Source organism: Pinus tabuliformis, chromosome Q, assembly GCF_031772625.1.
Source record: "Pinus tabuliformis cultivar Carrire ecotype Pingquan chromosome Q, CPIR1, whole genome shotgun sequence".
In the NCBI taxonomy this organism is placed as follows: Eukaryota; Viridiplantae; Streptophyta; class Pinopsida; order Pinales; family Pinaceae; genus Pinus; species Pinus tabuliformis.
In genome coordinates, this window is record NC_142296.1 from 687,979,454 (window position 1) to 688,002,150 (window position 22,697).

At 39.4% G+C, this 22,697-nt stretch overlaps 1 protein-coding gene across 1 annotated transcript in view; it reads left to right on the plus strand.

Annotated features, from left to right (window-relative positions):
• LOC149221411 (Thioredoxin family protein) overlaps positions 1–22,697 on the plus strand; it is a 455,192-nt gene that overhangs the window by 282,266 nt on the left and 150,229 nt on the right. The window contains exons 7-8 of the mRNA XM_089385096.1: positions 2,544–2,587; positions 2,731–2,772. Of these exons, the coding sequence (XP_089241222.1) occupies positions 2,544–2,587; positions 2,731–2,772 (86 nt within the window). The remainder of the gene's footprint in view (positions 1–2,543; positions 2,588–2,730; positions 2,773–22,697) is intronic.

The following is a 22,697-nucleotide window of genomic DNA, read 5'->3' on the forward strand; positions in this document are numbered from 1 at the left end:
TATTAAAATAATTAATATTTTTAATGGGTTCCTAAGTCTAAATTGAGGAAAATAAAAATATTAATGGGTATTAATATAAAATTGGGTTAGAAGGTTCTAAATGACATGGATCAATCCAAATCTAATCTTAGCCGTTGATTAGAGATGTAATCTCAACCCTTGAAAACTCAACATAAAAAGTATAGGAGGAGGTTTGAGGGTCAGTTGGAGATACACCGGAGTGATCAGCCAGTTCAATTTTTTAGAGGGGGATTTGCTAAGAGAAATCAAACCAGTGATAAGAGTTGCAGCGAGGGACAGTGAATGCAAGGCAGAGAGGCAGAGATAGTGCCGGAAGACTAGCGCAGAGGTAGAGCGAGAGGGAGCCACACAGAGGCTAGTAGTGACTGCGTAGAGGCCAAAAGGGCCTGTGTGAGTGATGCAGAGGCTGCAGAAGTGACGCAAAGGGCCAAAGAGGTTGCGCAGAGCCTCAGAGGGCTGACGGAGAGGGTTTTAGGTTGACGCAGTGCCTCAGAGAGGTGCTGGAGAGGGTTTCGTGGAGTAGACTTTCAGAATATTTGCTTCCGAAGAGAGGTATTACTGCCAGATTATTTTCTCTGTCGGGTGAGCCAGTTTGGCACCCAACGTACTCAAGAAAAGCTGCTTAATAATAAAACCCTCGAAACCGCTACACTAGTTTTCCCAAGTTGGTTTTTTCCGGGGATGTTTGTCCAAAAATAACAATGTTTGTCTATTTCTTTTCGTTGTTGATTTGTAGATGGTTGAGACTATATTGTGTTTATTTCAATATTTATATGGTTAAATAACTTGCTAGTAATTAAACAAGTAGGTGAAATAAACCAGAGAATACAGGAAAAATATTTAACGGGCAATACTTAGAAATTTCAACACGACCGAGATTAAATCTCTAATCAATGGCTAAGATTAGATTTGGCTTGATCCATGTCATTTAGAACATTCTCACCCAGTTTTATATTAATACCCATTAATATTTTAATTTTCCTAAGTTTAGACTTAGATACCCCATTAAAAATATTAATTATTTTAATATCTCTCTAACCGGGTGGAATTTCCCCAAACCATTTCTGGGTCTTGGAGATCTCATGTGCTTTAGCCTCTCCATCAATTTTGATGGTTAGAGCACATCCAATGCTACCCCAAATCAACAATGTGGAGGGTGTATTGGAGTCACCAAAGGAGACCTCAAATCTGATATTTGTATTGCTGTAATAAATGCCAGGTTCCACTACTTTCTGAGCACTGTAATCCTCGCTACTTTTGTGATACCTTGAGATTCCATTGTGGCAGATATGTATGTTAATGAATCGCTTATTTTTGAAGTAATGATATTTTCATGTTGCTGTTATGTACTCTTTTGGGCTGTCTACATTATCTTTGAATTGAATGTATCAGGGATGCACCTACAACCAATAACATACAAACTGTTTGATGAATCAACACACTGAAATCCTAGACAAAAACTTAGAAAATTGTGTACAATTTAAGTTACTTCTAGAGAGGAATATTACAAAGGAAGTCTTCCTTCTGCAGATTATATTGCTCCTTCCAAAATCACATGAAGAACCTTGCATTATTAAAAAAATATGACCCTATTTTAAGAACCCTTGCTTTGTCTTCCAGCCTAGAGAAAATGACTGTTAAGAATCCTTTTGCCCCTAACTCCAGTGCTATTTTACTCTGGAGGTTTCATTTATTTTGGATCCACCCAATCATAGAATTTTCAGAGGGCCATAATCTGATGAACTTGCAGATCAAAGCATGACCTTGCATATATTGGATATGTTCTCTGATCTTGTTGGATTTAACCTCATATTATGGATGTTACACTTCTTTTGGCAGACAACACCTAGGGGCATAATTCGATGAAATTGCAAATCAGAGCATGATCTTGCATATATTGGATATATTCTCTTATCTTGTTGGATTTAACCTCATATTTTGGATCTTGCACTTCTTTTAGCAGACAACGCCTTGGTTTTCTAGCTTGCCAACATGCATCCAATGCAGGCTTCTTTGAGAAACCAGAAGCCCCACATTGCCCAGCTGCATTATGAAAATGATGTTGAAGAAGAGGAGATTGAAAGGGAATACCAATAGATCTAGAGTTTTTACAAACTCTTGAAACATCTGACTGAAGGAGGGACAGAGGCCCCTCTCGCAGAGCTGATCATGGACAGCTATTTAGAAGAAACCCTAAGATTGTAGAGCCTCTATTGGATATGTGCAAATTTAAGAAGATGCTTCGCATTCTTACACCCACAATTAACTAGAATAAAAGAACTCCGTAGACACATCTAATTCACATTTGCTTGTTCCATATGATTTTTTAGTAAGTATACTTGAGAAATATGATTCTTGTTTAGGAAGCTAATTATAGTAAACTATTTCTATGATTCCATTCTTAGCCTAGTGCAATATGATCATCCTTCCATCCATCATATATTTTTTTACAACTTTCAAAAATTTTTGGTTCATTTCTCTTATGGTTTCTAAGGTGCTTATGGTTATATGTCTTTTTCTAGGTGATGGAAGTGTCCCACTGATGCTTTCCCTTGGCATTTTTACAGTTGAGTTCAATCAATGATTTCATTCAAATTGTTGTCACTTCAACTCATATGCTTTTTAATTCTTCTTATGAATCATGAGACTATAAATGTTTCTGTTATTATTTACTTATGGATGTTTGTCTTGCTTTCTTTGGATTTGCAGACATTAACAGCTGGATTGGCAATGATTGGTCGTCTAGGAAAGGCAAGCTGATATTTCACATATTTTATCTTTTCCTGTTTCACATTTTCCAGTCATTGCTGGTCTTTAGTTTTTGGTTCTTAAATTTTAAAATGCCAAGTGCTATATTGTACCTTGGATGAAGAATATGTTGGTTCTCAATTTTTAAGTTGCCTTAGATAAAATACTACTTATCATCCTAATGTCAGTCGGTCTAGAATTAATTTATCTGTATCCTTTTTTCTTCTATGTCTATTTCTATTCTTTGTTTTGTCAAACAATTGTCTATTCCAAATCCTTAGCCTTGTAGATATTGGACAATGCTATAACGTGTTCCAAGGAGACATTGAGAGTGTTCAGTTAAGGGAGAGTGATGAGACTTGGTCATAATTGACTCAGTCAAAAATGTATATCATTTGTATTTGGTACTGTTTCTCTTAATATACTGCTTAACTCTTGCACTGGTTGTAAAAGTATCATGGGAGACTAAATCAAAGATGATGTCTCATCTATTTCTATATTAAATATTTTTCCATATACCAATTTTATACAGTATAAACCTAATGGAATATGTTGTACAATGCGTTCAGTTTTCGCAATTTTCCTTCTTGCACTTCGCTCATTTTGTGGATATTTTCATTATTGTTCTACTTGTGTTCCCAATTGTTATTAGATTTTTCGATTAGGCCTTTAGAGTTCTGCAATTTTGTTGCTTCCCTCTTTGTGCAAGATATGAACTTGTCATCTTTGGCTAACCTTGGATTGATATCTGTCCTCACTTAGAGCTTTTGTGTCGAGATTCAAGTGATATGTCTGTGGCTAATTTTTGGAAATTGTTTGTAGGTTGTTTGCATGCCTTGAACATGATTGCCTGAGATATTTTGAAGTTCATGCAGATTTTTGTCCTGAAAAATGGGTTATCCTTATGGGGTCTTGTTGCCTCAAAATCTAGCAAGCCTTGTGATAGGCCTCACAAGGCAATATCCAAACCAACATACAACAATGAGGTGGTTGCCACTGTCACTTTAGCACTCCACCTCCTGCTCTTTAGTGGAATTTCACCATATGGTTTATCACCTAAAGGATACTCTAAGTCAATTGGTTCAAGGTGATGTATTTGAGAGGCTAAGAAAGGTACTTCTTCTATGGATTGAGGCACAATTCTCTATGAAAAACGAGCAGCATACCACAAGCCAAGCCTTGAAAAGATTACTTGATACCTAGGGTTTCAAGATATAGTTCAACAAAGTGCATCTAGGCATGCAAGCACAAGGAAAATGTTTCCTAAAAGATATTATCAACAATAGGAAATGATAAACCTTCAAAAAAGCCCTAAGTTGAAGGCTTGTATAGGATTAGGGTTTATTAGAGTAGTCATGTCCCCATTTTTATTCTTCTTCATAATACAGCCAGGCTAGATTTCCTGGGTAGAAGATGGCCAGGTCAGTGGAGCAGGTTTATGTCATTAGGGGTACCGATGGAATTTTGAGGAGTTTTATGGGATTTGATAGCATTCACTTGGCATATCCATCATCCACACAGTTTGCCTTTCGTTCCATCACATTCTGACAACTTTCAGAAATCAACATTATTATTGGGCATAACTTAATTAATTATGCTCGAGGTGGCATTTCGGAAAGATTAATTGATGGAACACCTCAGTGTAATAGCTTGTTGGAACCGGAATGAGAAGATCTACAGGATGGGATGCTGAGAATAGACTTCCAGTGGCCGAAGAGAGTACAATGGGCGATTGGCCATTTTCCTTAGTTAAAAATGACTTTAAGTTTAATTAGTCATTTAATTAAGGAAAAATAATTAATTGGAGAAAAATATCAAAAAGTGACTTAAGTGAAATAAAATAAAATTAGAGGTCACTTGAGATAAAGTTAATGGAGGAGCTTCTAGAATAATAATAAAATAATAAAATAAGATGCTTCTAGAGGCTTGGAGATCTATCCATTAGATCTATAAAAGGGGAGGAGGAGATCATTTGGAGACATCTTGGAGTTGACAATGTTTCTTGTATGTGACGTTGAGAACGTGGTTCTCTACTCCAGTGGTAGCCCCGGGTCAAAAACCCTCGGGTGATTTTAGAGAGATTGGGCGGGCACCCATCTCTTCCCTCGGTGAATCCATTCAGGGTTCACATGTTGTAGTGTATTGTTTTTTCAGTTTGTTTTGGGAGGCCCATTGTTGGCTTATTGGGGCTTGACCAAGGTTTGGAGTTAAATTAGCTAAACAAATCCCAGTACTACTGGCCCTTTCGGCAACATTCTGTGGAGCACGGGCTGAGGTCTCACCCAAAGTAGTATGGGAGGGTGGTAGAACCAAGTTTCCGCACCTTGGAGATGTCTGATGGGTTCAAGAGGTCAACGGTTCGACCTTGCGCGCAAGTCACTTCGCGCACTCTCCCTTACCTCGCAACCTGATACACTGCCTTCGCACAACCCTACTTGGGGGCTGAACACTACGCTTCTGCGTTATTACCCAAGACTTTACTGATATTCCAATGTTAGTTGATTATTTTAGCCTACTTGCATGCTTTAAGTTATACTTAACAATATAAATCATTCATACAGATGTGCGCAGTAAAGAAACAACATATTCGCAAATTATATCAAACATGCATTAACCCAAGAACAAATACACAAATTGATAACAAACTTCTCTTTATTAATTACTTCTTCGGTTACAGACTCTACTCCGCCTTGTGCACTCAGCTGCAGGGGTCCGTGCATTCAGCTGCGGATTACTAGGCCTCTGCGCACTCAACTGCAGAGCCTTCTCCTACTTTATGACCCAAAGACACACTTTACACTTGCGACTCAATCCTTAGACTTCTCCCTACTACTTCCCCCTTTTACACTTAGAGCCTCGCTCTATTTATAAAATCTCATGGTCTGTGTTCCATGGGTAGGTCGACATTACATTACAAAACTAGGGCGGACAACCCTGTGACTCTATCATACTTTCGCACTCCGCGCCCGCAATTCCCGGAGCTTTACAACAAAATTTGGTCAAAACTTGGGCTTTGAGCCCCAAAACATGCCTTGGCGGGGGGTTCCATGCCCAACAGGGCCCCAACACAAACATCGCGACTCGTTCTCGAGTCACTCTATTGGCGCAGTGATCTTGTGCGGAGTCCCTCCAACTATTCTCAAACTGCGCGGAGGTCAGCAGTGCATTGAACCGCCACTTGCTGGGTTTGCTACATGCGTTGTTCCGAGACCTTTGTGTCCAAACTACATCTCTGCATTTGTGCCGGTATCCTTTGCATGTGTTTATAGTCTCGTGCCTCTGTCCGGATCCTTGGAGCGCAAAGACTGTGCTTCCGCCGATTAGTCAGATAGTTGGGCCACCCGTGTAGGGCTTCAAGTGGCTGCCATTTACTTTGCTTGGGAAAGGCTCTCCATTTAGTTTGACTAGCTGGACCGCGCCTCTATCTGTGACCTCTTTAACCATGTATGGTCCCAGCCAATGAATTCTGAACTTTCCCTGAAATTTTTCAAACTTACTGTCATACAGTAGCACTAAGTCATTTACCTTGAAGGTGCGCAACTTAATATGGCAATCGTGCCAGGCCTTTTCACGCTGCTTTTGTACTTGCTGATGAAAACCAGCCAAGAACCATTCCTCCTCAAGTTCTTCCAATTGCGCGAGCCTTTCCTTTAGAGCTTCGCGGCCCGTCATACCTGTGAGTGCTGTGATGCGCAGACTAGGTACAATATATTCCATCGGCATGACAGCTTCCACGCCATAAACTAACCGGAAAGGTGTTTGTCCCGTCAGTTTCTTGCATGTTGTCCTATAAGCCCATAGTATTGCAGGTATGCGCAGGTCCCAATCGCTTCACTATGCATTGCACACTTTGGTTAGTGCAGTCTCCAATGTTTTGTTGAATGCTTCTACTGTCCCATTGGCTTGTGGGTGATGCGGTGTGTTTTTTTGACAATACACCTAGAACTCTTCTATGAGTGAGCTGATGGTTTCGTTTAGGAAATGTGTACCGCAATCACTCATTAAGATTTTTGGATAGTAAAATCGGGTCAACATGTTTTCAAACAAAAACTTCACAGCCGTAGCAGCCGTGCAGTCTTTGACCGGCTGTGCTTCCGCCCAACGTGTCAGGTACTCCGTCACGGTCATGATGTAGCGCACACTCGTTTTTCCCTGAGGTTTGATAGGTCCCACAAAGTTGATTGCCCATTTCTCGAATGGCTGCAGCATCATTTGTGGATTCAACGGCATCTCATCCCTCTGCGATGGTTTTCCGGTCCTTTAACATATATCGCAGGCCTTATAGTGTGCTTTTGAATCCTAGTGAAGGGTTGGCCCCCACAACCCTGCGTGAAGAATCTTTTGTGTGATCGCTCGTCCTGCATAGTGTCCTCCTACAGCGCCCCCATGTGCGTTAGCGAGGATCTGACTTCGTTCAAATTCAGGTACGTACCTTCGCAATATCTCAGCGTTTCCCATTTTGTATAGGTGCCCCACGAGGACAGAAAAATCTGCCGCACGCACCACCAATTCCTTCTTCTATTGGATAGAGTATTCCTTCGGCGCGGTCCCTGTTGTCAGAAAGTGGATTATATCTTCGAAGTGTCTGTTCGCGACGCGCACAACAAAGAGTTGTGCGTCAAGTAATCCTTCCTCCAAACTAGTAGGTTCCTCGCCTGTCTCAATACGCGACAAGTGATCCGGTCCTGCGTTCAGGCGTCCAGGTTTTACCACGACCTCAAAGTCATATTCTTGGAACAATAAGAGCCACCTACATATGCAGCCCCCCAACACAGGCTTATTGACCAAGTACTTTAGCGCAGAATGGTCTGTATACATCTTGAAATGTCCTCCTAGCAAATAGTGCCAGTATTTTTGGAGCATGTACACCATAGCCAGTCCCTCGTGCTCGGTTGTGGAATAGTTTTTTTCGGCTTTGGACAATCTACGATTTGCAAATGCGATAGGGTGATCCAAGCACTCTCTGCCCTCTTGTGTGAGCACCGCTCCCAGCACGATACACGATGCATCAACTTGGACATGAAACTCCACATCCCATTTTGGGAAGACCAGGATTGGAGCAGAGGCCAATCTCCCCTTTAGGACATCAAGCTCTTCATGCAATCATCATTCCAGCAAAATGTGACATCCTTTTTCAATAGTTTCTCCATCGGCGCGATGATTTGGGCATAGCTTTTGATGAACTTCCTGTAGTACCCCGTGTGTCCCAAGGTAGCGCGCAACTGTTTAACACTTCGCGGTGCTTCCAAATTCAGAATTACTGCAATCTTTGCGGGGTCTACCATTAGTCCCTGTTTGTAGACCACATGTCCTAGTAGGTTCCCAAAGGGAATGAGGAACATGCACTTCTTAAGGTTCAGCGCAATTTGGTGTCGTCGGCAAGTATCCAGCATCAAGCGTAAGCTTGCTACGTGGTGCTTAACCAATCGAAAGACAGTCCAATCATCCAGACAGACCTCCGGGAATTTATGGATATATTCTTTGAAGGCGGCAACAACTATGTGCAAAAAGATGGTTGGCAGGTTCTTTAACCCAAACGGCATGACGATGTACTGAAAACAGCCCCATTCAGTGGTGAAGGTGGTCTTGCTCCTGTCTTCCGGCGCGATTTTGATCTGGTGGTACCCTGAGAACCCATCGGTTAAAGAATATGCTTCTTGCCTGCTAACATTTTCTAATACTTCATCTGTGAATGGGGTCGGGAATGGGTCGTGTACACAGGCGTCATTCAACTTCCTGAGGTCCATGCATATTCTTATCTCGCCCTTCTGCTTTTTCTCCTGCACTACCATAGGGCTCACCCAGTTAGATTCTTCCACTGGCTCAATAATTCTGGCTGCGAGCATTTTGTCTAGTTCTACGCGGACCTTTTCCTTGTACTTCGGATTCAAGCGGTAAGGCCTCTGCTTAACCGGCTTCGTGTCGGGTTTTAGGGTGATTTTCATCATCCCTAAATCGCCAACAATCCCCTTTAGGTTTGTAATCTTGGTCGGGAATAAGTCTTGGTACTCGCAAAGCAACCCAGCGACCTTATCCACCGTGGCATCATCCCAATAGTCACTGAGCGTTGCATACTTCGGTTCAGCCTCTATCCCAATGTTTACCTGCTTCGTTTTTAGCAGCGCGGTGATGTCAGGATCTTCAATCAATGGTCCCTGAACCTCGCGATAGCCTTCAGTTTCTAGAATGTTAATTTTCCGTGGATCCTCATCATCCTCCTCAATATTTACATTGTAACACTCCAGCGCGCAGCTCAGCTGGGTCGCCCATTCTGGCTGAAGCACTTCCATTGGCTCCTGGGGTATTTTGAAGATAGCTACTTTTACTGCTTATAGTGCATCATCAATAGTATCCCACCAATAATCCTCAAACATGAAGGTTAACAGGAATCCTTCGTGCAAGATATCCCATTCGTTTGTGCCATGGCGGAGCTCCGTCTCAGTATACCAATTCATGGGTATGCTATCCAGGGTATGACAGAACAGATGCACCCACTCAAGTTGTGGCTCTTCCCCGTAGACCTTGGTCCATTTCGCGAGGTGTGCACGTGGATCATCTTGTCCGTCATATTTGTCTGTTAGCCACATCTAAGGCATCCCAAACCGCATGCGCATCATTCTTCTACAGTCACGCCAGTCCTCAAATTCTGCTGGTGCGTACCCCACCACCTTGCGGGCGTAGTGCGTAGTACTCATTTTAGAGCATTGAACCGCTGTTATTTCGACACTTCTTTTTCAAATTTGTTCAAGAAATCATCCACCTTGCTCAACCTATCATAAATAGGCAGATCTCTTACATTTGTTGCCACATAGCACAGTGACTTTATCATCATGTTGCAGTTGAGCGTGGTTACCTCGTGTAACCGGTTCTGCCATCATTCTATCTCCTCATCCGAATTTGAGGTGTAGGAGCTTTCGTGCTCTCACGAAATCTTGCCATCCACTGTTGGATTCACCCAATCCTGCTCCCGAGCGGTTATCTTGTAGATATAGTCTAGATCGTCGTCACTCTCGTAGTTGCGCACTGGCTTTGTGTAGCGCGATCCTTTTGCAAGGTCTAAAGGTACCACTACGCGCAATGACTTTTTCTCAAAAACCATCTTGCGCTTCTTTAGATTTATCACTTCATTCATGTCAGTGGCCCAATCTATTCCCAGGAGCACGGGATAGGGATTGTTGTCATCAACAATCTCTATCACTTCGAAATTTGCAAGCGCGCTCGCACCTTCGATATCCAACCTTATTCCTTGCAATCTTCCCATAGGTAGGATCTTTTGTTGGTTCGCCATTCGAAATTGAATAGGAGACCATTGCAACGCGGGCCTGCACATGCGCTCCCATGTCTGCTTTGGCAGGACGTTCACGTCCGATCCTAGATCCAAAATCACTTGATCCATTTTATATTCCCCGATCTGCGTGGTCAATCTCATTTCTCTTCCTGTTCACATTGTGTTCTTCCCGAGCTTCCGGACTACGCGTGATTCTCTTGGCTCGGTCCCAACACATCTAGTGATGAGTTCTTGCAGCCCCTTCATAGCCTTGCTGTCGCGCAACAGCTTCTTGCATGTCTTCTGAAAGGTAGTGAGCATTGATGGGTCCATTTCCGGTTCCAGTTTATTTTTACTACCTGAAGTGAAGGCCTCCGCGAAGCTCTTATTAGCTTCCATGAATGTCTCCTTAGCGCGCTCCAAATCAAACTCTAGTTCCTTTGTTGGAGCCTTGCGAACCCAGGCACTCTCTTCGGGCTACTTCCCTTGTCATCCACTGTCGTAATACCACTTCGGAGCACGATATTTACATTCGGTTCTTCCTCGCGTGGCTCAGACCTCATCATTTGCAGGTTCTGAGTCGGGGGAGGTTGGAGTGTCCCTTTATCGCGCAACCTCGCTGTCAACATGGGACAGTCCTCCGTCTCATGATCAAATTGGGTACAATATAGGCATGATGGTCTCATTGGGTTTGTACAATCGCGGGCATAATGCCTTGGCCCTCCACAATTGTAACAGATTAGCTGTCCGCGACCTCTTCCTGGTCCCATTCCACCTCGACCTCGTCCGCGACCTCTTCCTGGTCCCATTCCACCTCGACCTCGTCCGCGACCTCTTCCTGGTGCCATTCCACCTCGACCTCGTCCGCGCCCCTGAAATCGAGGGCTCGTGTTTCGGTCTGAACTTTGCAGGTAGGAGTTTGATCCATCATCAGTTCATAACTTCTACAGGTATGCTCATCATGGCCTATTGACCTGCAGAAATTACAGAACAACTGCTGGGACGTCTGCGTATACTTCTGTAATAGATGGCAATTATCTGTAGCATGCTTCCCTCCTATCTGACAAATCACGCACCATAATGTAGGCGCCACGCTTGGCCCTGCTTGTGCCTCTGGTCTTAATGGCATTGGTCCTCCTCCCGCCAGGTAGTTCGCGAATACTCAACAATAGTTCTTGTCATGTCCTTGTCCTTTGCACTTTACGCATCATACCTCTTCACGCTCTTCTGGGCGAGTTGTCCTGTCTTGTTTTAAACTCTGCATCTCAAGGAAGAAGTTTTTCAACTGCATGTGGATCTGTTGGACTCCTAGGTTAGGATCTAGTATCGGGGTCTCATGCAGTTTCATTGCGATCTCCAAGGCCTCGGCCTAAGTTGACATCTTCTGCTGTGATAGCGCGTTACTTAGATGCGGCGTTAGTAATGCTATAAACCATGCGCAGTGTTGCCCATCCGTCAAGGTTATAATGGCTTCACAAATCATACACTTCAATCTCTGATCCAGCTCCTAGGGGGTCTCACTTGGAAGCATCATGATTTCCTTAAATCCAATAATCGACTGTCTCTCATTTTGGCCTGCTAAATTCCCTGTTTAGTGCAGCTTGGATATCTGTGATCCCTGCGTTTGGATTGTCATTGGATTGCTTAATGTACCACGTCAGTGCGCGATCTGGCAAGGCACTAACTAGCATTGATTTCTTTATATTGTCATCCGTGACACCCTGCGCTTCCCATACAGCCTTTACCACGAACCAAAATTGGTCCAAATCTTCATTCCCTACTCCTTTGAACACCGACAACTTTATCGCGCTCGCCATATTGAACTATGGTGGTGGCGGAGGTGGTGTGGGCAAAGATGGGGGTGAAGATGGTAAAACTAGTGGCGGTGTAGGCGGGGGTGGTATGGGCGGAATTCGCTGCCTTATCAGATTGATCGCACTTCTTGGTGAAACTTTCGTGAGCTTCTCCTCGCTTTCCCGCGGAGGTGAAATCAAGGGACCAGTCTCTAGTTCTGTGCTACCTTCGTTTCTGTGGATCCTCCCACTTCTGGTAGACCAAAACATCAATTTATTCACATAACCCTCTTTTCACACAGTAGCATTTTAATCCAAGTGTTCAAAGATTTAATGTACTTACCTCGCGGTCCTTTGAGGAAGCGTCGTTCTGCCTCGCTATAGCTAACTGAAGTATCTATCGCGAACTTGGTGATAAATCCTCCTATAATTCGATCGAGCCAATGGTCCACAGCACACGCAATCTTATCTTCCGATGCTTCTAGTCTGCGTACCAACTCTGGGGTCCACACAATAGGTTTGTCGAGCCTACACCTTCCCTGATTGTTTTCTAGCTTCGCGATCCACTCGTACAACTCATAGGGGAAGGATGCAAATTTTTTTTTGTGGATTTCCGTATATAAGTAGCGCTCTAACCACTCTTCCTTCGATACTTGTGGATTCTTGTTTTCCTATGCCTCGAACTCATGAATCTTCCTATCCAGTCACTCTTCAAATCCTTTCTTTGTCGGATTTCAGTGATACGACATCAGACATCTCTTATGCAGATCTTGTTCCCGGCAATGGAACCATTTGTTGGCTTATTGGGGCTTGACCCAGGTTCGGAGTTAAGTTAGCCAAACAAATCCCAGTACTACTGGCCCTTTTGGCAACAGTCCGTGGAGCGCGGACTGAGGTCTCATTCGATATAGTATGGGAGGGTGCTAGAACCAGGTTTCCGCACCTTGGAGATGTCTGATGGGTTCAAGAGGTCCGCGGTTCGACCCTGCGCACAAGTCACTTCGCGCACTTTCCCTTACCTCATAGCCTGATATACTGCGTTCGTGCAGCCCTACTCAAGGGCCAAACGCTGCGCTTCTGCGTTATTACCCAAGACTTTACTGATATTCCAACGTTAGTTGATTATTTTAGCCTACTTGCATGCTTTAAGTTATACTTAACAATATAAAACATTCTTACAAATGCGTGCAGTAAAGAAACAGCATATTCACAAATTATATCAAACATGCATTAACTCAAGAACAAATACACAAATTAATAACAAACTTCTCTTTATTAATGCTTTCTTCGGTTACAGACTCTACTCTGCCCTGCGCACTTAGCTGCAAGGGTCCACGCACTCAGCTGTGGACTACTAGGTCTCTGCACACTCAGTTGGAGAGGCTTCTCCTACTCTATGAACCAAAGGCACTTTAAACTTGCGACTCAATCCTTAGATTTCTCCCTACTACTTCCCCCTTTTACACTTAGAGCCTCGCTCTATTTATACAATCCCATGGTCCACGGACTATGGGTAGGCCAACATTACATTACAAAACTAGAGCGGCCAACCTTGTGACTCTATCATACTTTCGTGCCCCGTGCCCGCAATTCGCGGAGCTTTACAACAAAATTTGGTCAAAACTTGGGCTTTGAGCCCCAAAACATGCCTTGGGGGGGGGGATTCCATGCCCAACATCCATTGTGGCATTGTTGTAGATCTGTTGTGGCTAGCTATCTCAGCTATTTTTTTATTCCGGCATGTGAAACCCTAGTTTATAAATTATAATAAAGCTCAGATGATTTCTGCTTATCGTGTTATGCAATTGCATGCATTTTATCTGTTATATTTTACATGGCAATCTTCTATTTATGAGTAGAAATTTTATGTAAAGGGTTTGTTCCAAATTTTCTTCGTTTGGGACATTACAGTGGTATCAGAGCCTTGTTCTTGGCCCAGCCTGTGGGTTTTTCATTTACAACTATTATGGTTCGAGGGTTTTGAGAATTATTCGCAGTGATTTTGCAAAGTGCTTGCCAATTTCCCTTGATTTTGTTGAATAGTCAATAATCATTCGACAAATCTGAGTGTCAAAATTATAAGGACCATGGAGAGGCCGTAAAGAGGTCAAATCGGCCATTCACGAAGTGATCATAGAGGGGTCACGCCAAAAGGAAGCGGGGATTATTTTGGAGCTGAATCAATAATTTTCAAGGGGTCAGTCGCATTTGTCAAAATCTTCAAGCAAAGGCCGAATTTGTGAATGGAGGCAACAAATATCGTAGTAGTGAATTGTTGCCGGATTGACTGCCTGTTGACTATGCGTGTGGAAAAAAGAAATTTGCGGGGAAGACGGTAGACCCAAGTTGTTAATCGTTGTTTGTTGATTGCCCTTGTTGTCGCACAGATTGTCACGACAACGCTCAGACCGGGGGCTGTCACCCTGATCCCCGATCTCTCCGTTTAAGCCTGTCTCTCGCGGCTAAGGGGGGTAGACCCTATGGGAAAATGGATGACCAACTGAGAGCCAGTTGGGCTGGGAGACACGAAGGGAAACAAGCACTTAATTGATTTTATTAAGTTAATAGACCAGTGCCTTATGAAATGAATGATGAAACGATTATTTATCAAATGCTGCAGAGATATGAGCTCATTAACAATCATTTACCAACAATGCTTAACTTTTTACCAAACATTAAATATCAATAAATGCTTAATGGCTTAATGATACTCCGACAATTAAAATTTTGAAAGATAAAGTGCTGTAAAGTGCTAACCAGAGATCATATTCATGTAGTTAATCTTCAAATGAACATTAAAGCATGTTAAACATTAATTCTCATAAGCATAAGAAATTCCTGAGCCAAGACTGAAATTTGCAAAAAAATTCCCAAAATATTTTTATATTTTTCAGATAAAACAAAATTTAAAACGAAATGAAACCTTTAAATCAAAAAATCTAAATAACATCAAAATCTACACTAAAAGAAAAGAAACTCTTTATGCCCTTTCTTATAATTTTATAATTTTTTATGATTTTTTCTATAAAATTAAATCTAAAGTCTATCTAATATAATATGAAACGAAATATGAATATTAAATATAATGAAAACTAAATAAACAAAAGAAAAATTCCAAATCTTTTTTCTTTTTTTATGAGATTATTTTTTTATAATTTTTTGATTTTTTTTATTTTTTTTTTTAATTCTAAAAATAAAATTAAACTAAAGCCTAAATAAAATTCAAATCTAAATTTAGATCTAAACTATAAGACACAAAAAAAAGCCTAAAGATTACCTTTTTTATGTTTTTGGGAATTTGTTATTTTTTTTATATTTTTATCAAAATTAAACAAAATTAAACTAAACTTTAAATAAATCTGAAAAATAAAAAATGAAACCAAAAATAAAAAAAAATAAAAAAAAATTAAAGACCAAAACTTAAACCTTTTATGATACTCTAAACTAAATGAAACTTAAAATAATAAAAATAAATATATACAATAATCTAATTCTAAAAAACTAAACTAACACAATGCATATGTCACAATGGTTTTAAAACTAAAATTTAAAAAAAATCTAATCTAAATACAATAACATATTTATTTTTTGTGATTTTTGATTTGTTAAGAAATGAAACAAAACTAGAATTAATTGGATCTTTAACAAAAATTTCTAAAGCTAAAAGATTAATTTAAAAAAAAGAAAAAAAAAAAATTCGATCTTTTTTTTTTTTGTTTTAAAACATACTTCATATAAAAAACAAAAAAAAACTAAACCTACGCTGAAAAACCAAATCTACCTCTAATCTCTATCTCTACGCAAAACTAATGCATATTATATTTACAGTGTATAAAAACATTTGAAATCGAAATTTGCTTAGTGTTTATTATGTGCAGGCTTGAAGAGTTCTTGACGGCGGCAGCGTGGAGAATTTGTTTTTGCAGGTTGAAGGCTGCAGAAAATGCATGGAACGTGGAGGGGATCAAGCTCAGGCAGCACGATGAGGGAGTATGGCTGTGTGGGAGCTGGCACGACAGCGTGGAGCTTGACGGATTATTGTTGCAGTTCTGCGTGGAAATGGATGCCAGGTCAGCGTTGGAGCTAGAACGGGTTTGGAAACACGCTGATGCATGTAGGAAGTAGCTGCATGGAAGTGTATGGAGCAACCAGCGTGCAGGCAGAGAGAGATGGTGGTAGCGTGCTCTGTTTTTATTATTATTATTTTTGTTTGCAGATGCTGGAGCAGCGTAGAAGGAATCCGCAAGAAGTAATGTTGAAGAGAAATGCGGAAATGGAGTTGTGGGGAGCCAGTGATTTGATTTGCAGCAGAGCATCAAGAGTTTTTACACAGTTCGCCCAGAATTTTAATAAAAATGAAACCCCAAGATGCAGACAGCATAAAAAAAATTTCGAAACCTTTTGTCAAAATGAAATCCCAGGCAACAAACAGATAACCTAGAAAAACCCTCGAATTTCTTCAACGAAAACATGCAAATTCTCCAGTAAATTTTAAATTGCCCTCCATTAGATTTGCTTAATGAAAACCCCAAAAAAAAAATTTCGAAACCTGTACCAGCAACCTACAATAATAGAAAACCCAGAAGTAAAATATGCCAGAGACAAAACCCTAAAGCCAAATAAGTAATTACAGTATTTACAAACTGAAAGCTCTTAAGAAGCCAGATTTATCAATAATCACAGTAATATTATCAGAATTAAATTTTAATGTAAAACGTTTTAGAAAACCCTGCATGCATTCATAAAAAATATTTCGAATGATAAGCCCGGGATCAAGAACTGGCTGGGCTTTTTCAGAAAACACAACCCGGGAGTTGGCTGGTTCAACCGAGAACTTCCCCTAACGCCCGGTAATCTGAAAAAAGGATTTTCTGCACAGCTTAAAATCAACCATTAACATAGAAGGAGAAAACAATAGTAAAACCCCGATCAAATGGAGATACCTGCCACTATATTTCAGAATCTAAACTATTATTCAAACCCCAAAGATCAGACAAGATACCTGTGCCTAGATCAATCTTCACTAAGCTATCATCAATGGCTGAAAATAAAATTATGCAGAAAAAAAAAGAACAATCTTACAGCATTTTCAGAAGAGTAACACCAGCAAGATTTTTAACCCCAAAGTCTTTCTTTATTGGCACCAGAAAAAGTTTACAAGAGAGCTTCTTCAGCACAAGACTCCAAGATCAAATCTGATCTCAAATGATCCCTAGCACCCTATTTAAAGGAAAATTTCCCAACAGCTAGTTCGAGTGATCCATGTCAAAATGCTCTCGACCGTCGATGAGGATCAAGATATCTCTTAATCTCATCCGTCGAATTTTTAATGCATTAAAAAATTGAAATTCTGCATTTATTTACTCAAAATATTATTATTTTATTATTTTTTAAGTTTTTACTTTATTTTATTATTTTATTTTATTTTATATTTTTATTTATTTATTTATTTATTTATTTTTTTAATTTTTCAATTTTTTGTTTTTTTTTTTTAATTTATTTTTAAATGGATCCTCGAACTTAGCCTTTGGAAAAATCACCTAGGACCTAGGACTTAGGACTTATGAGGGGATTAAAAACATTTTCTAACTCTCAAGACACTTTACATCATGACTTTTACAACTTTACATCTCAAGGGGGAGAACCCATTTGACATAGACCCTCATAAACCACCCAGTTCTGTGACACAACTATAAGCTAGCAGATTAACACACTATGATTCTCCTAAGATTCTAATGACAAAATCCATTCCGGCTTTGGGGTTAGGCTGAAGGAAAACTCTGCCGATCATAGATCGGTGAGACAAAAAACCTTCCGGAACGTAGATTATCACTAGGAAATTAGGTCCACATAGGCAATTTACATACACGACTCATATCTGCTAAGATTATTTACAATTTGCACATGCAGACTAAGTTTACAACATAATATGATCAAGTCGACGATGACTGTCGAATGGCACGGACATGTCGATTAAGCGCTATCCCTTTTGTGAAAAAAAGGGGGTGTACTGCTATGGGAAGTTGACATGTAGTGGTCAACATTTGGCTCCACTTCAGGACACGTTGCTGCACTGCAGGAATGTGAGAATCCAGAATCTGCATCCACGCAATACACAACAAAACATAAGTAGCGTTCATCCAAAAATCATCATATAACATTAAGCATAGGAAAAATATAAGCTCTTCATTTATTAACTAATCTAGAAAATCAAATCTAATCCTAAAACAGAAATGAAAATGCTGAAGTGACAAGGAGTAGGGTTAGAAATACAATACAAAGGATGCCCCATGGCATCAGATGTGTTCAATATAGTGTATACTGTGCATTTGCCTGCTTTCAGGCAAATCTGTCGGTTGCTTGTCGGATGTGCCATGTCCAATTCTACATATGGTAGGAATTTTTCCTATCCGAAAATCAAGCTGCTCGTGGCCGTCTGATGCATCAAATCTTCTTCTCATTCTCTTTCTTTTGCACTTTTTCTTCCTGGCAGGCTGCATCACTGATGACATGGAACTTTCTGCTTCAAAGTTATCAGATGAAGTATGTAAGATATGCGTGACATGTCTTTCTTTATCCTGCATCTGATCTTTATCATTTTTAATTCTATCTGGATCACCTTCAATTAACCACCTTTCAATCAAACCAATGACCTCCTCATAGTAAGATGGAGCTTGTTGCAGCGGATGAGAAGGCTATTGATCTATTGATTCTTCCTGGTTTCCTTCATCTTCCGACTGCTGTTGAAATTTCTGAAACTATATTTTAATGGCATCTATCTGACTAGAGTGTTCAATCCTTATAGCACTGATTTCCTTGGCATGGTCTTCTTCCATGGTCATCAAGCAATGCTGCATAGAGTTTATCTCTTTCTTATGATTTGCTTGCGTGGTCGTCATATTTTCCTCTAAGCCTGACATCTTGCTTTGCATAAAACTAATTTCTGTGTCATGATTAATCTTCATGGCTTCAATTTCCTTACTATGTTGATTTTGCATGATCTCCATCTCCCTATTACGCTTTTCCAGGTGAGTGCATAAAGTTCTCACATCATTGGCGTAATTAGTTTGATTTATCTCCATATTTCTTACCAGTAACAATAGATCTTGTATAATTTGCTTATGATCTTCCTTTTCTTTGTCAACACTACTATGATCTGCAATGGTACAAGTGGATGGCACATTCTGATATGAAGAATTGTCTTGGACAGCTGGACCTTTTACAAGATTACTTTCATTTTGTTGCACAATTTTAGGGGCAGAAGGCGAGCTATCTGGATCACCATATCTATCTTTAAAAGCATCGACAATGTCTTGCAAAGAAATGAAGGAATCTTCAGGACAATTATTAAACCAGTTCAAAGCATCACCCTTTAAAGAGTGGACAAATAGATGCATCTTGACATCTTCATGATTATATTGAGGAAGTCTACAATATATGATCATTACACAAGTAAACATGTTTAAATGCTGTCTAACAGCGACCGAATCACCACCTAAGAACTTAAATAATTTAGAAATGGCCTCTTTCGGAAAATCATGGAGATTATCAATAAAATGACATGGTTTAAATGAATAATCCATCATGAATAATAAGGGATCAAATGGATGATAGAAAGAGATTTCTGCTCAAGAAAATTAAGAGATGAAAGAAGTGGAGTCGCCACTTGAACAATGAATCTAATTCTAAGATCCAAAAAGCAACCAACAAGTAGATATGAGGGAGGCTTCTTGTCTGGGAAAAATAAGAAAATGGAGTCGCCACCCAAACAAGAAACAAATCGAAGAGAAGTTGTTGATATGGCGAAAGATAAGGTGATGAAAGAGATCCAAATGATGCCAAAAAATGTTGAATCTGCCAGCTCAAACGCGAGATGAGAAAGAATGATGAGAAATGAGAATATGAATGTCGTTGAAACGCCAGGGATAGAAAAACTCTGTCCCCGGCAATGGCGCCAAAAAATGTTGTCGCACAGATTGTCACGACAACGCTCAGACCAGGGGCTGTCACCCTAATACCCGATCTCTCCGTTTAAGCCTGTCTCCCACGACTAAGGGGGGTAGACCCTATGGGAAAATGGATGACCAACTGAGAGCCAGTTGGGCTGGGAGACACGAAGGGAAACAAGCACTTAATTGATTTTATTAAGTTAATAGACCAGTGCCTCATGAAATGAATGATGAAACGATTATTTATCAAATGCTGCAGAGATATGAGCTCATTAACAATCATTTACCAACAATGCTTAACTTTTTACCAAACATGAAATATCAATAAATGCTTAATGGCTTAATGATACTTCGGCAATTAAAATTTCGAAAGCTAAAGTGCTTTAAAGTGCTAACCAGAGATCATATTCATGTAGTTAATCTTCAAATGAACATTAAAGCATGTTAAACATTAATTCTCACATCAAAATTTTAGCCTCAGCAGAAAAGATAAAGCATAAGAAATTCCTGAGCCAAGACTGAAATTTGCAAAAAAATTCCCAAAATATTTTTATATTTTTCAAATAAAACTAAATTTAAAACTAAATGAAACCTTTAAATCAAAAAATCTAAATAACATCAAAATCTACACTAAAAGAAAAGAAACTCTTTATGCCCTCTTTTATAATTTTTTCTATAAAATTAAATCTAAAGTCTATCTAATATATATGAAACGAAATATGAATATTAAATATAATGAAAACTAAATAAAACAAAATAAAAATTCCAAATCTTTTATATTTTTTTTAATGAGATTATTTTTTTTATAATTTTTTTTTTTAATTCTAAAAATAAAATAAAACTAAAGCCTAAATAAAATTCAAATCTAAATTTAGATCTAAACTATAAAACACAAAAAAAGCCTAAAGATTACCTTTTTTATGTTTTTGGGAATTTGTTATTTTTTTTTAATATTTTTATCAAAATTTAAACAAAATTAAACTAAACTTTAAATAAATCTGAAAAATAAAAAATGAAACCAAAAATAAAAAAAAATTAAAGACCAAAACTTAAACCTTTTATGATACTCTAAACTAAATGAAACTTAAAATAATAAAAATAAATATATACAATAATCTAATTCTAAAAAACTAAACTAACACAATGCATATGTCACAATGGTTTTAAAACTAAAATTTAAAAAAAAATCTAATCTTAATACAATAACATATTTATTTTTTGTGATTTTTTATTTGTTAAGAAATGAAACAAAACTAGAACTAATTGGATCTTTAACAAAAATTTCTAAAGCTAAAAGATTAATTTAAAAAAAAAAAAAAAAAATCGATCTTTTTTTTTTGTTTTAAAACATACTTCATATAAAAAACAAAAAAAACTAAACCTACGCTGAAAAACCAAATCTACCTCTAATCTCTATCTCTACGCAAAACTAACGCATATTATATTTACAGCGTATAAAAAAATTTGAAATCGAAATTTGCTGAGTGTTTATTATGTGCAGGCCTGAAGAGTTCTTGACGGCGGCAGCGTGGAGAATTTGTTTTTGCAGGTTGAAGGCTGCAAAAAATGCGTGGAACGTGGAGGGGATCAAGCTCAGGCAGCACTACGAGGGAGTATGGCTGCGTGGGAGCTGGCACGGCAGCTTGGAGCTTGACGGATTATTGCTGCAGTTCTGCGTGGAAATGGATGCCAGGTCAGTGTTGGAGCTAGAACCGGTTTGGAAACACACTGATGCATGTAGGAAGCAACTGCATGGAAGTGTATGGAGCAACCAACGTGCAGGCAGAGAGAGACAGTGGCAGCATGCTCTGTTTTTATTATTATTATTTATTATTATTATTTTTGCAGATGCTGAGCAGCGTAGAAGGAATCCGCAAGAAGTAATGCTGAAGAGAAATGCGAAAATGGAGCTGTGGGGAGCCAGGGATTTAATTTGCAGCAGAGCATCAAGAGTTTTTACACAGTTCGCCAGAATTTTAATAAAAATGAAACCCCAAGATGCAGACAGCATAAAAAAAAATTTCGAAACCTTTTGTCAAAATGAAATCCTAGGCAGCAAACAGATAACCTGGAAAAACCCTCTAATTTCTTCAAAGAAAACCTGCAAATTCTCCAGTAAATTTTAAATTGCCCTGCATTAGATTTGCTTAATGAAAACCCAAAAAAAAAATTTCGAAACCTGTACCAGCAACCTGCAATAACAGAAAACCCAGAAGTAAAATATGTCAGAGACAAAACCCTAAAGCCAAATAAGTAATTACAGTATTTACAAATTGAAAGCTCTTAAGAAGCCAGATTTATCAATAATCACAGTAATATTATCAGAATTAAATTTTAATGTAAAACGTTTCAGAAAACCCTGCATGCATTCATAAAAAATATTTCGAATGATAAGCCCGGGTTCAAGAACTGGCTGGGCTCTTTCAGAAAACACAACCCGGGAGTTGGCTGGTTCAGCCGAGAACTTCCCCTAACGCCCGGTAATCTGAAAAAAGGATTTCCTGCACAGCTTAAAATCAACCATTAACATAGAAGGAGAAAACAATAGTAAAACCCCGATCAAATGGAGATACCTGCCACTATATTTCAGAATCTAAACTATTATTCAAACCCCAAAGATCAGACAAGATACCTGTGCCTAGATCAATCTTCACTAAGCTATCATCAATGGCTGAAAATAAAATTATGCAGAAAAAAAAGAACAATCTTACAGCATTTTCAGAAGAGTAACACCAGCAAGATTTTTAACCCCAAAGTATTTCTTTATTGGCACCAGAAAAAGTTTACAAGAGAGCTTCTTCAGCACAAGACTCCAAGATCGAATCTGATCTCAAATGACCCCTAGCACCCTATTTAAAGGAAAAATTCCCAACAGCTAGTTCGAGTGATCCATGTCAAAATGATCTCGACCGTCGATGA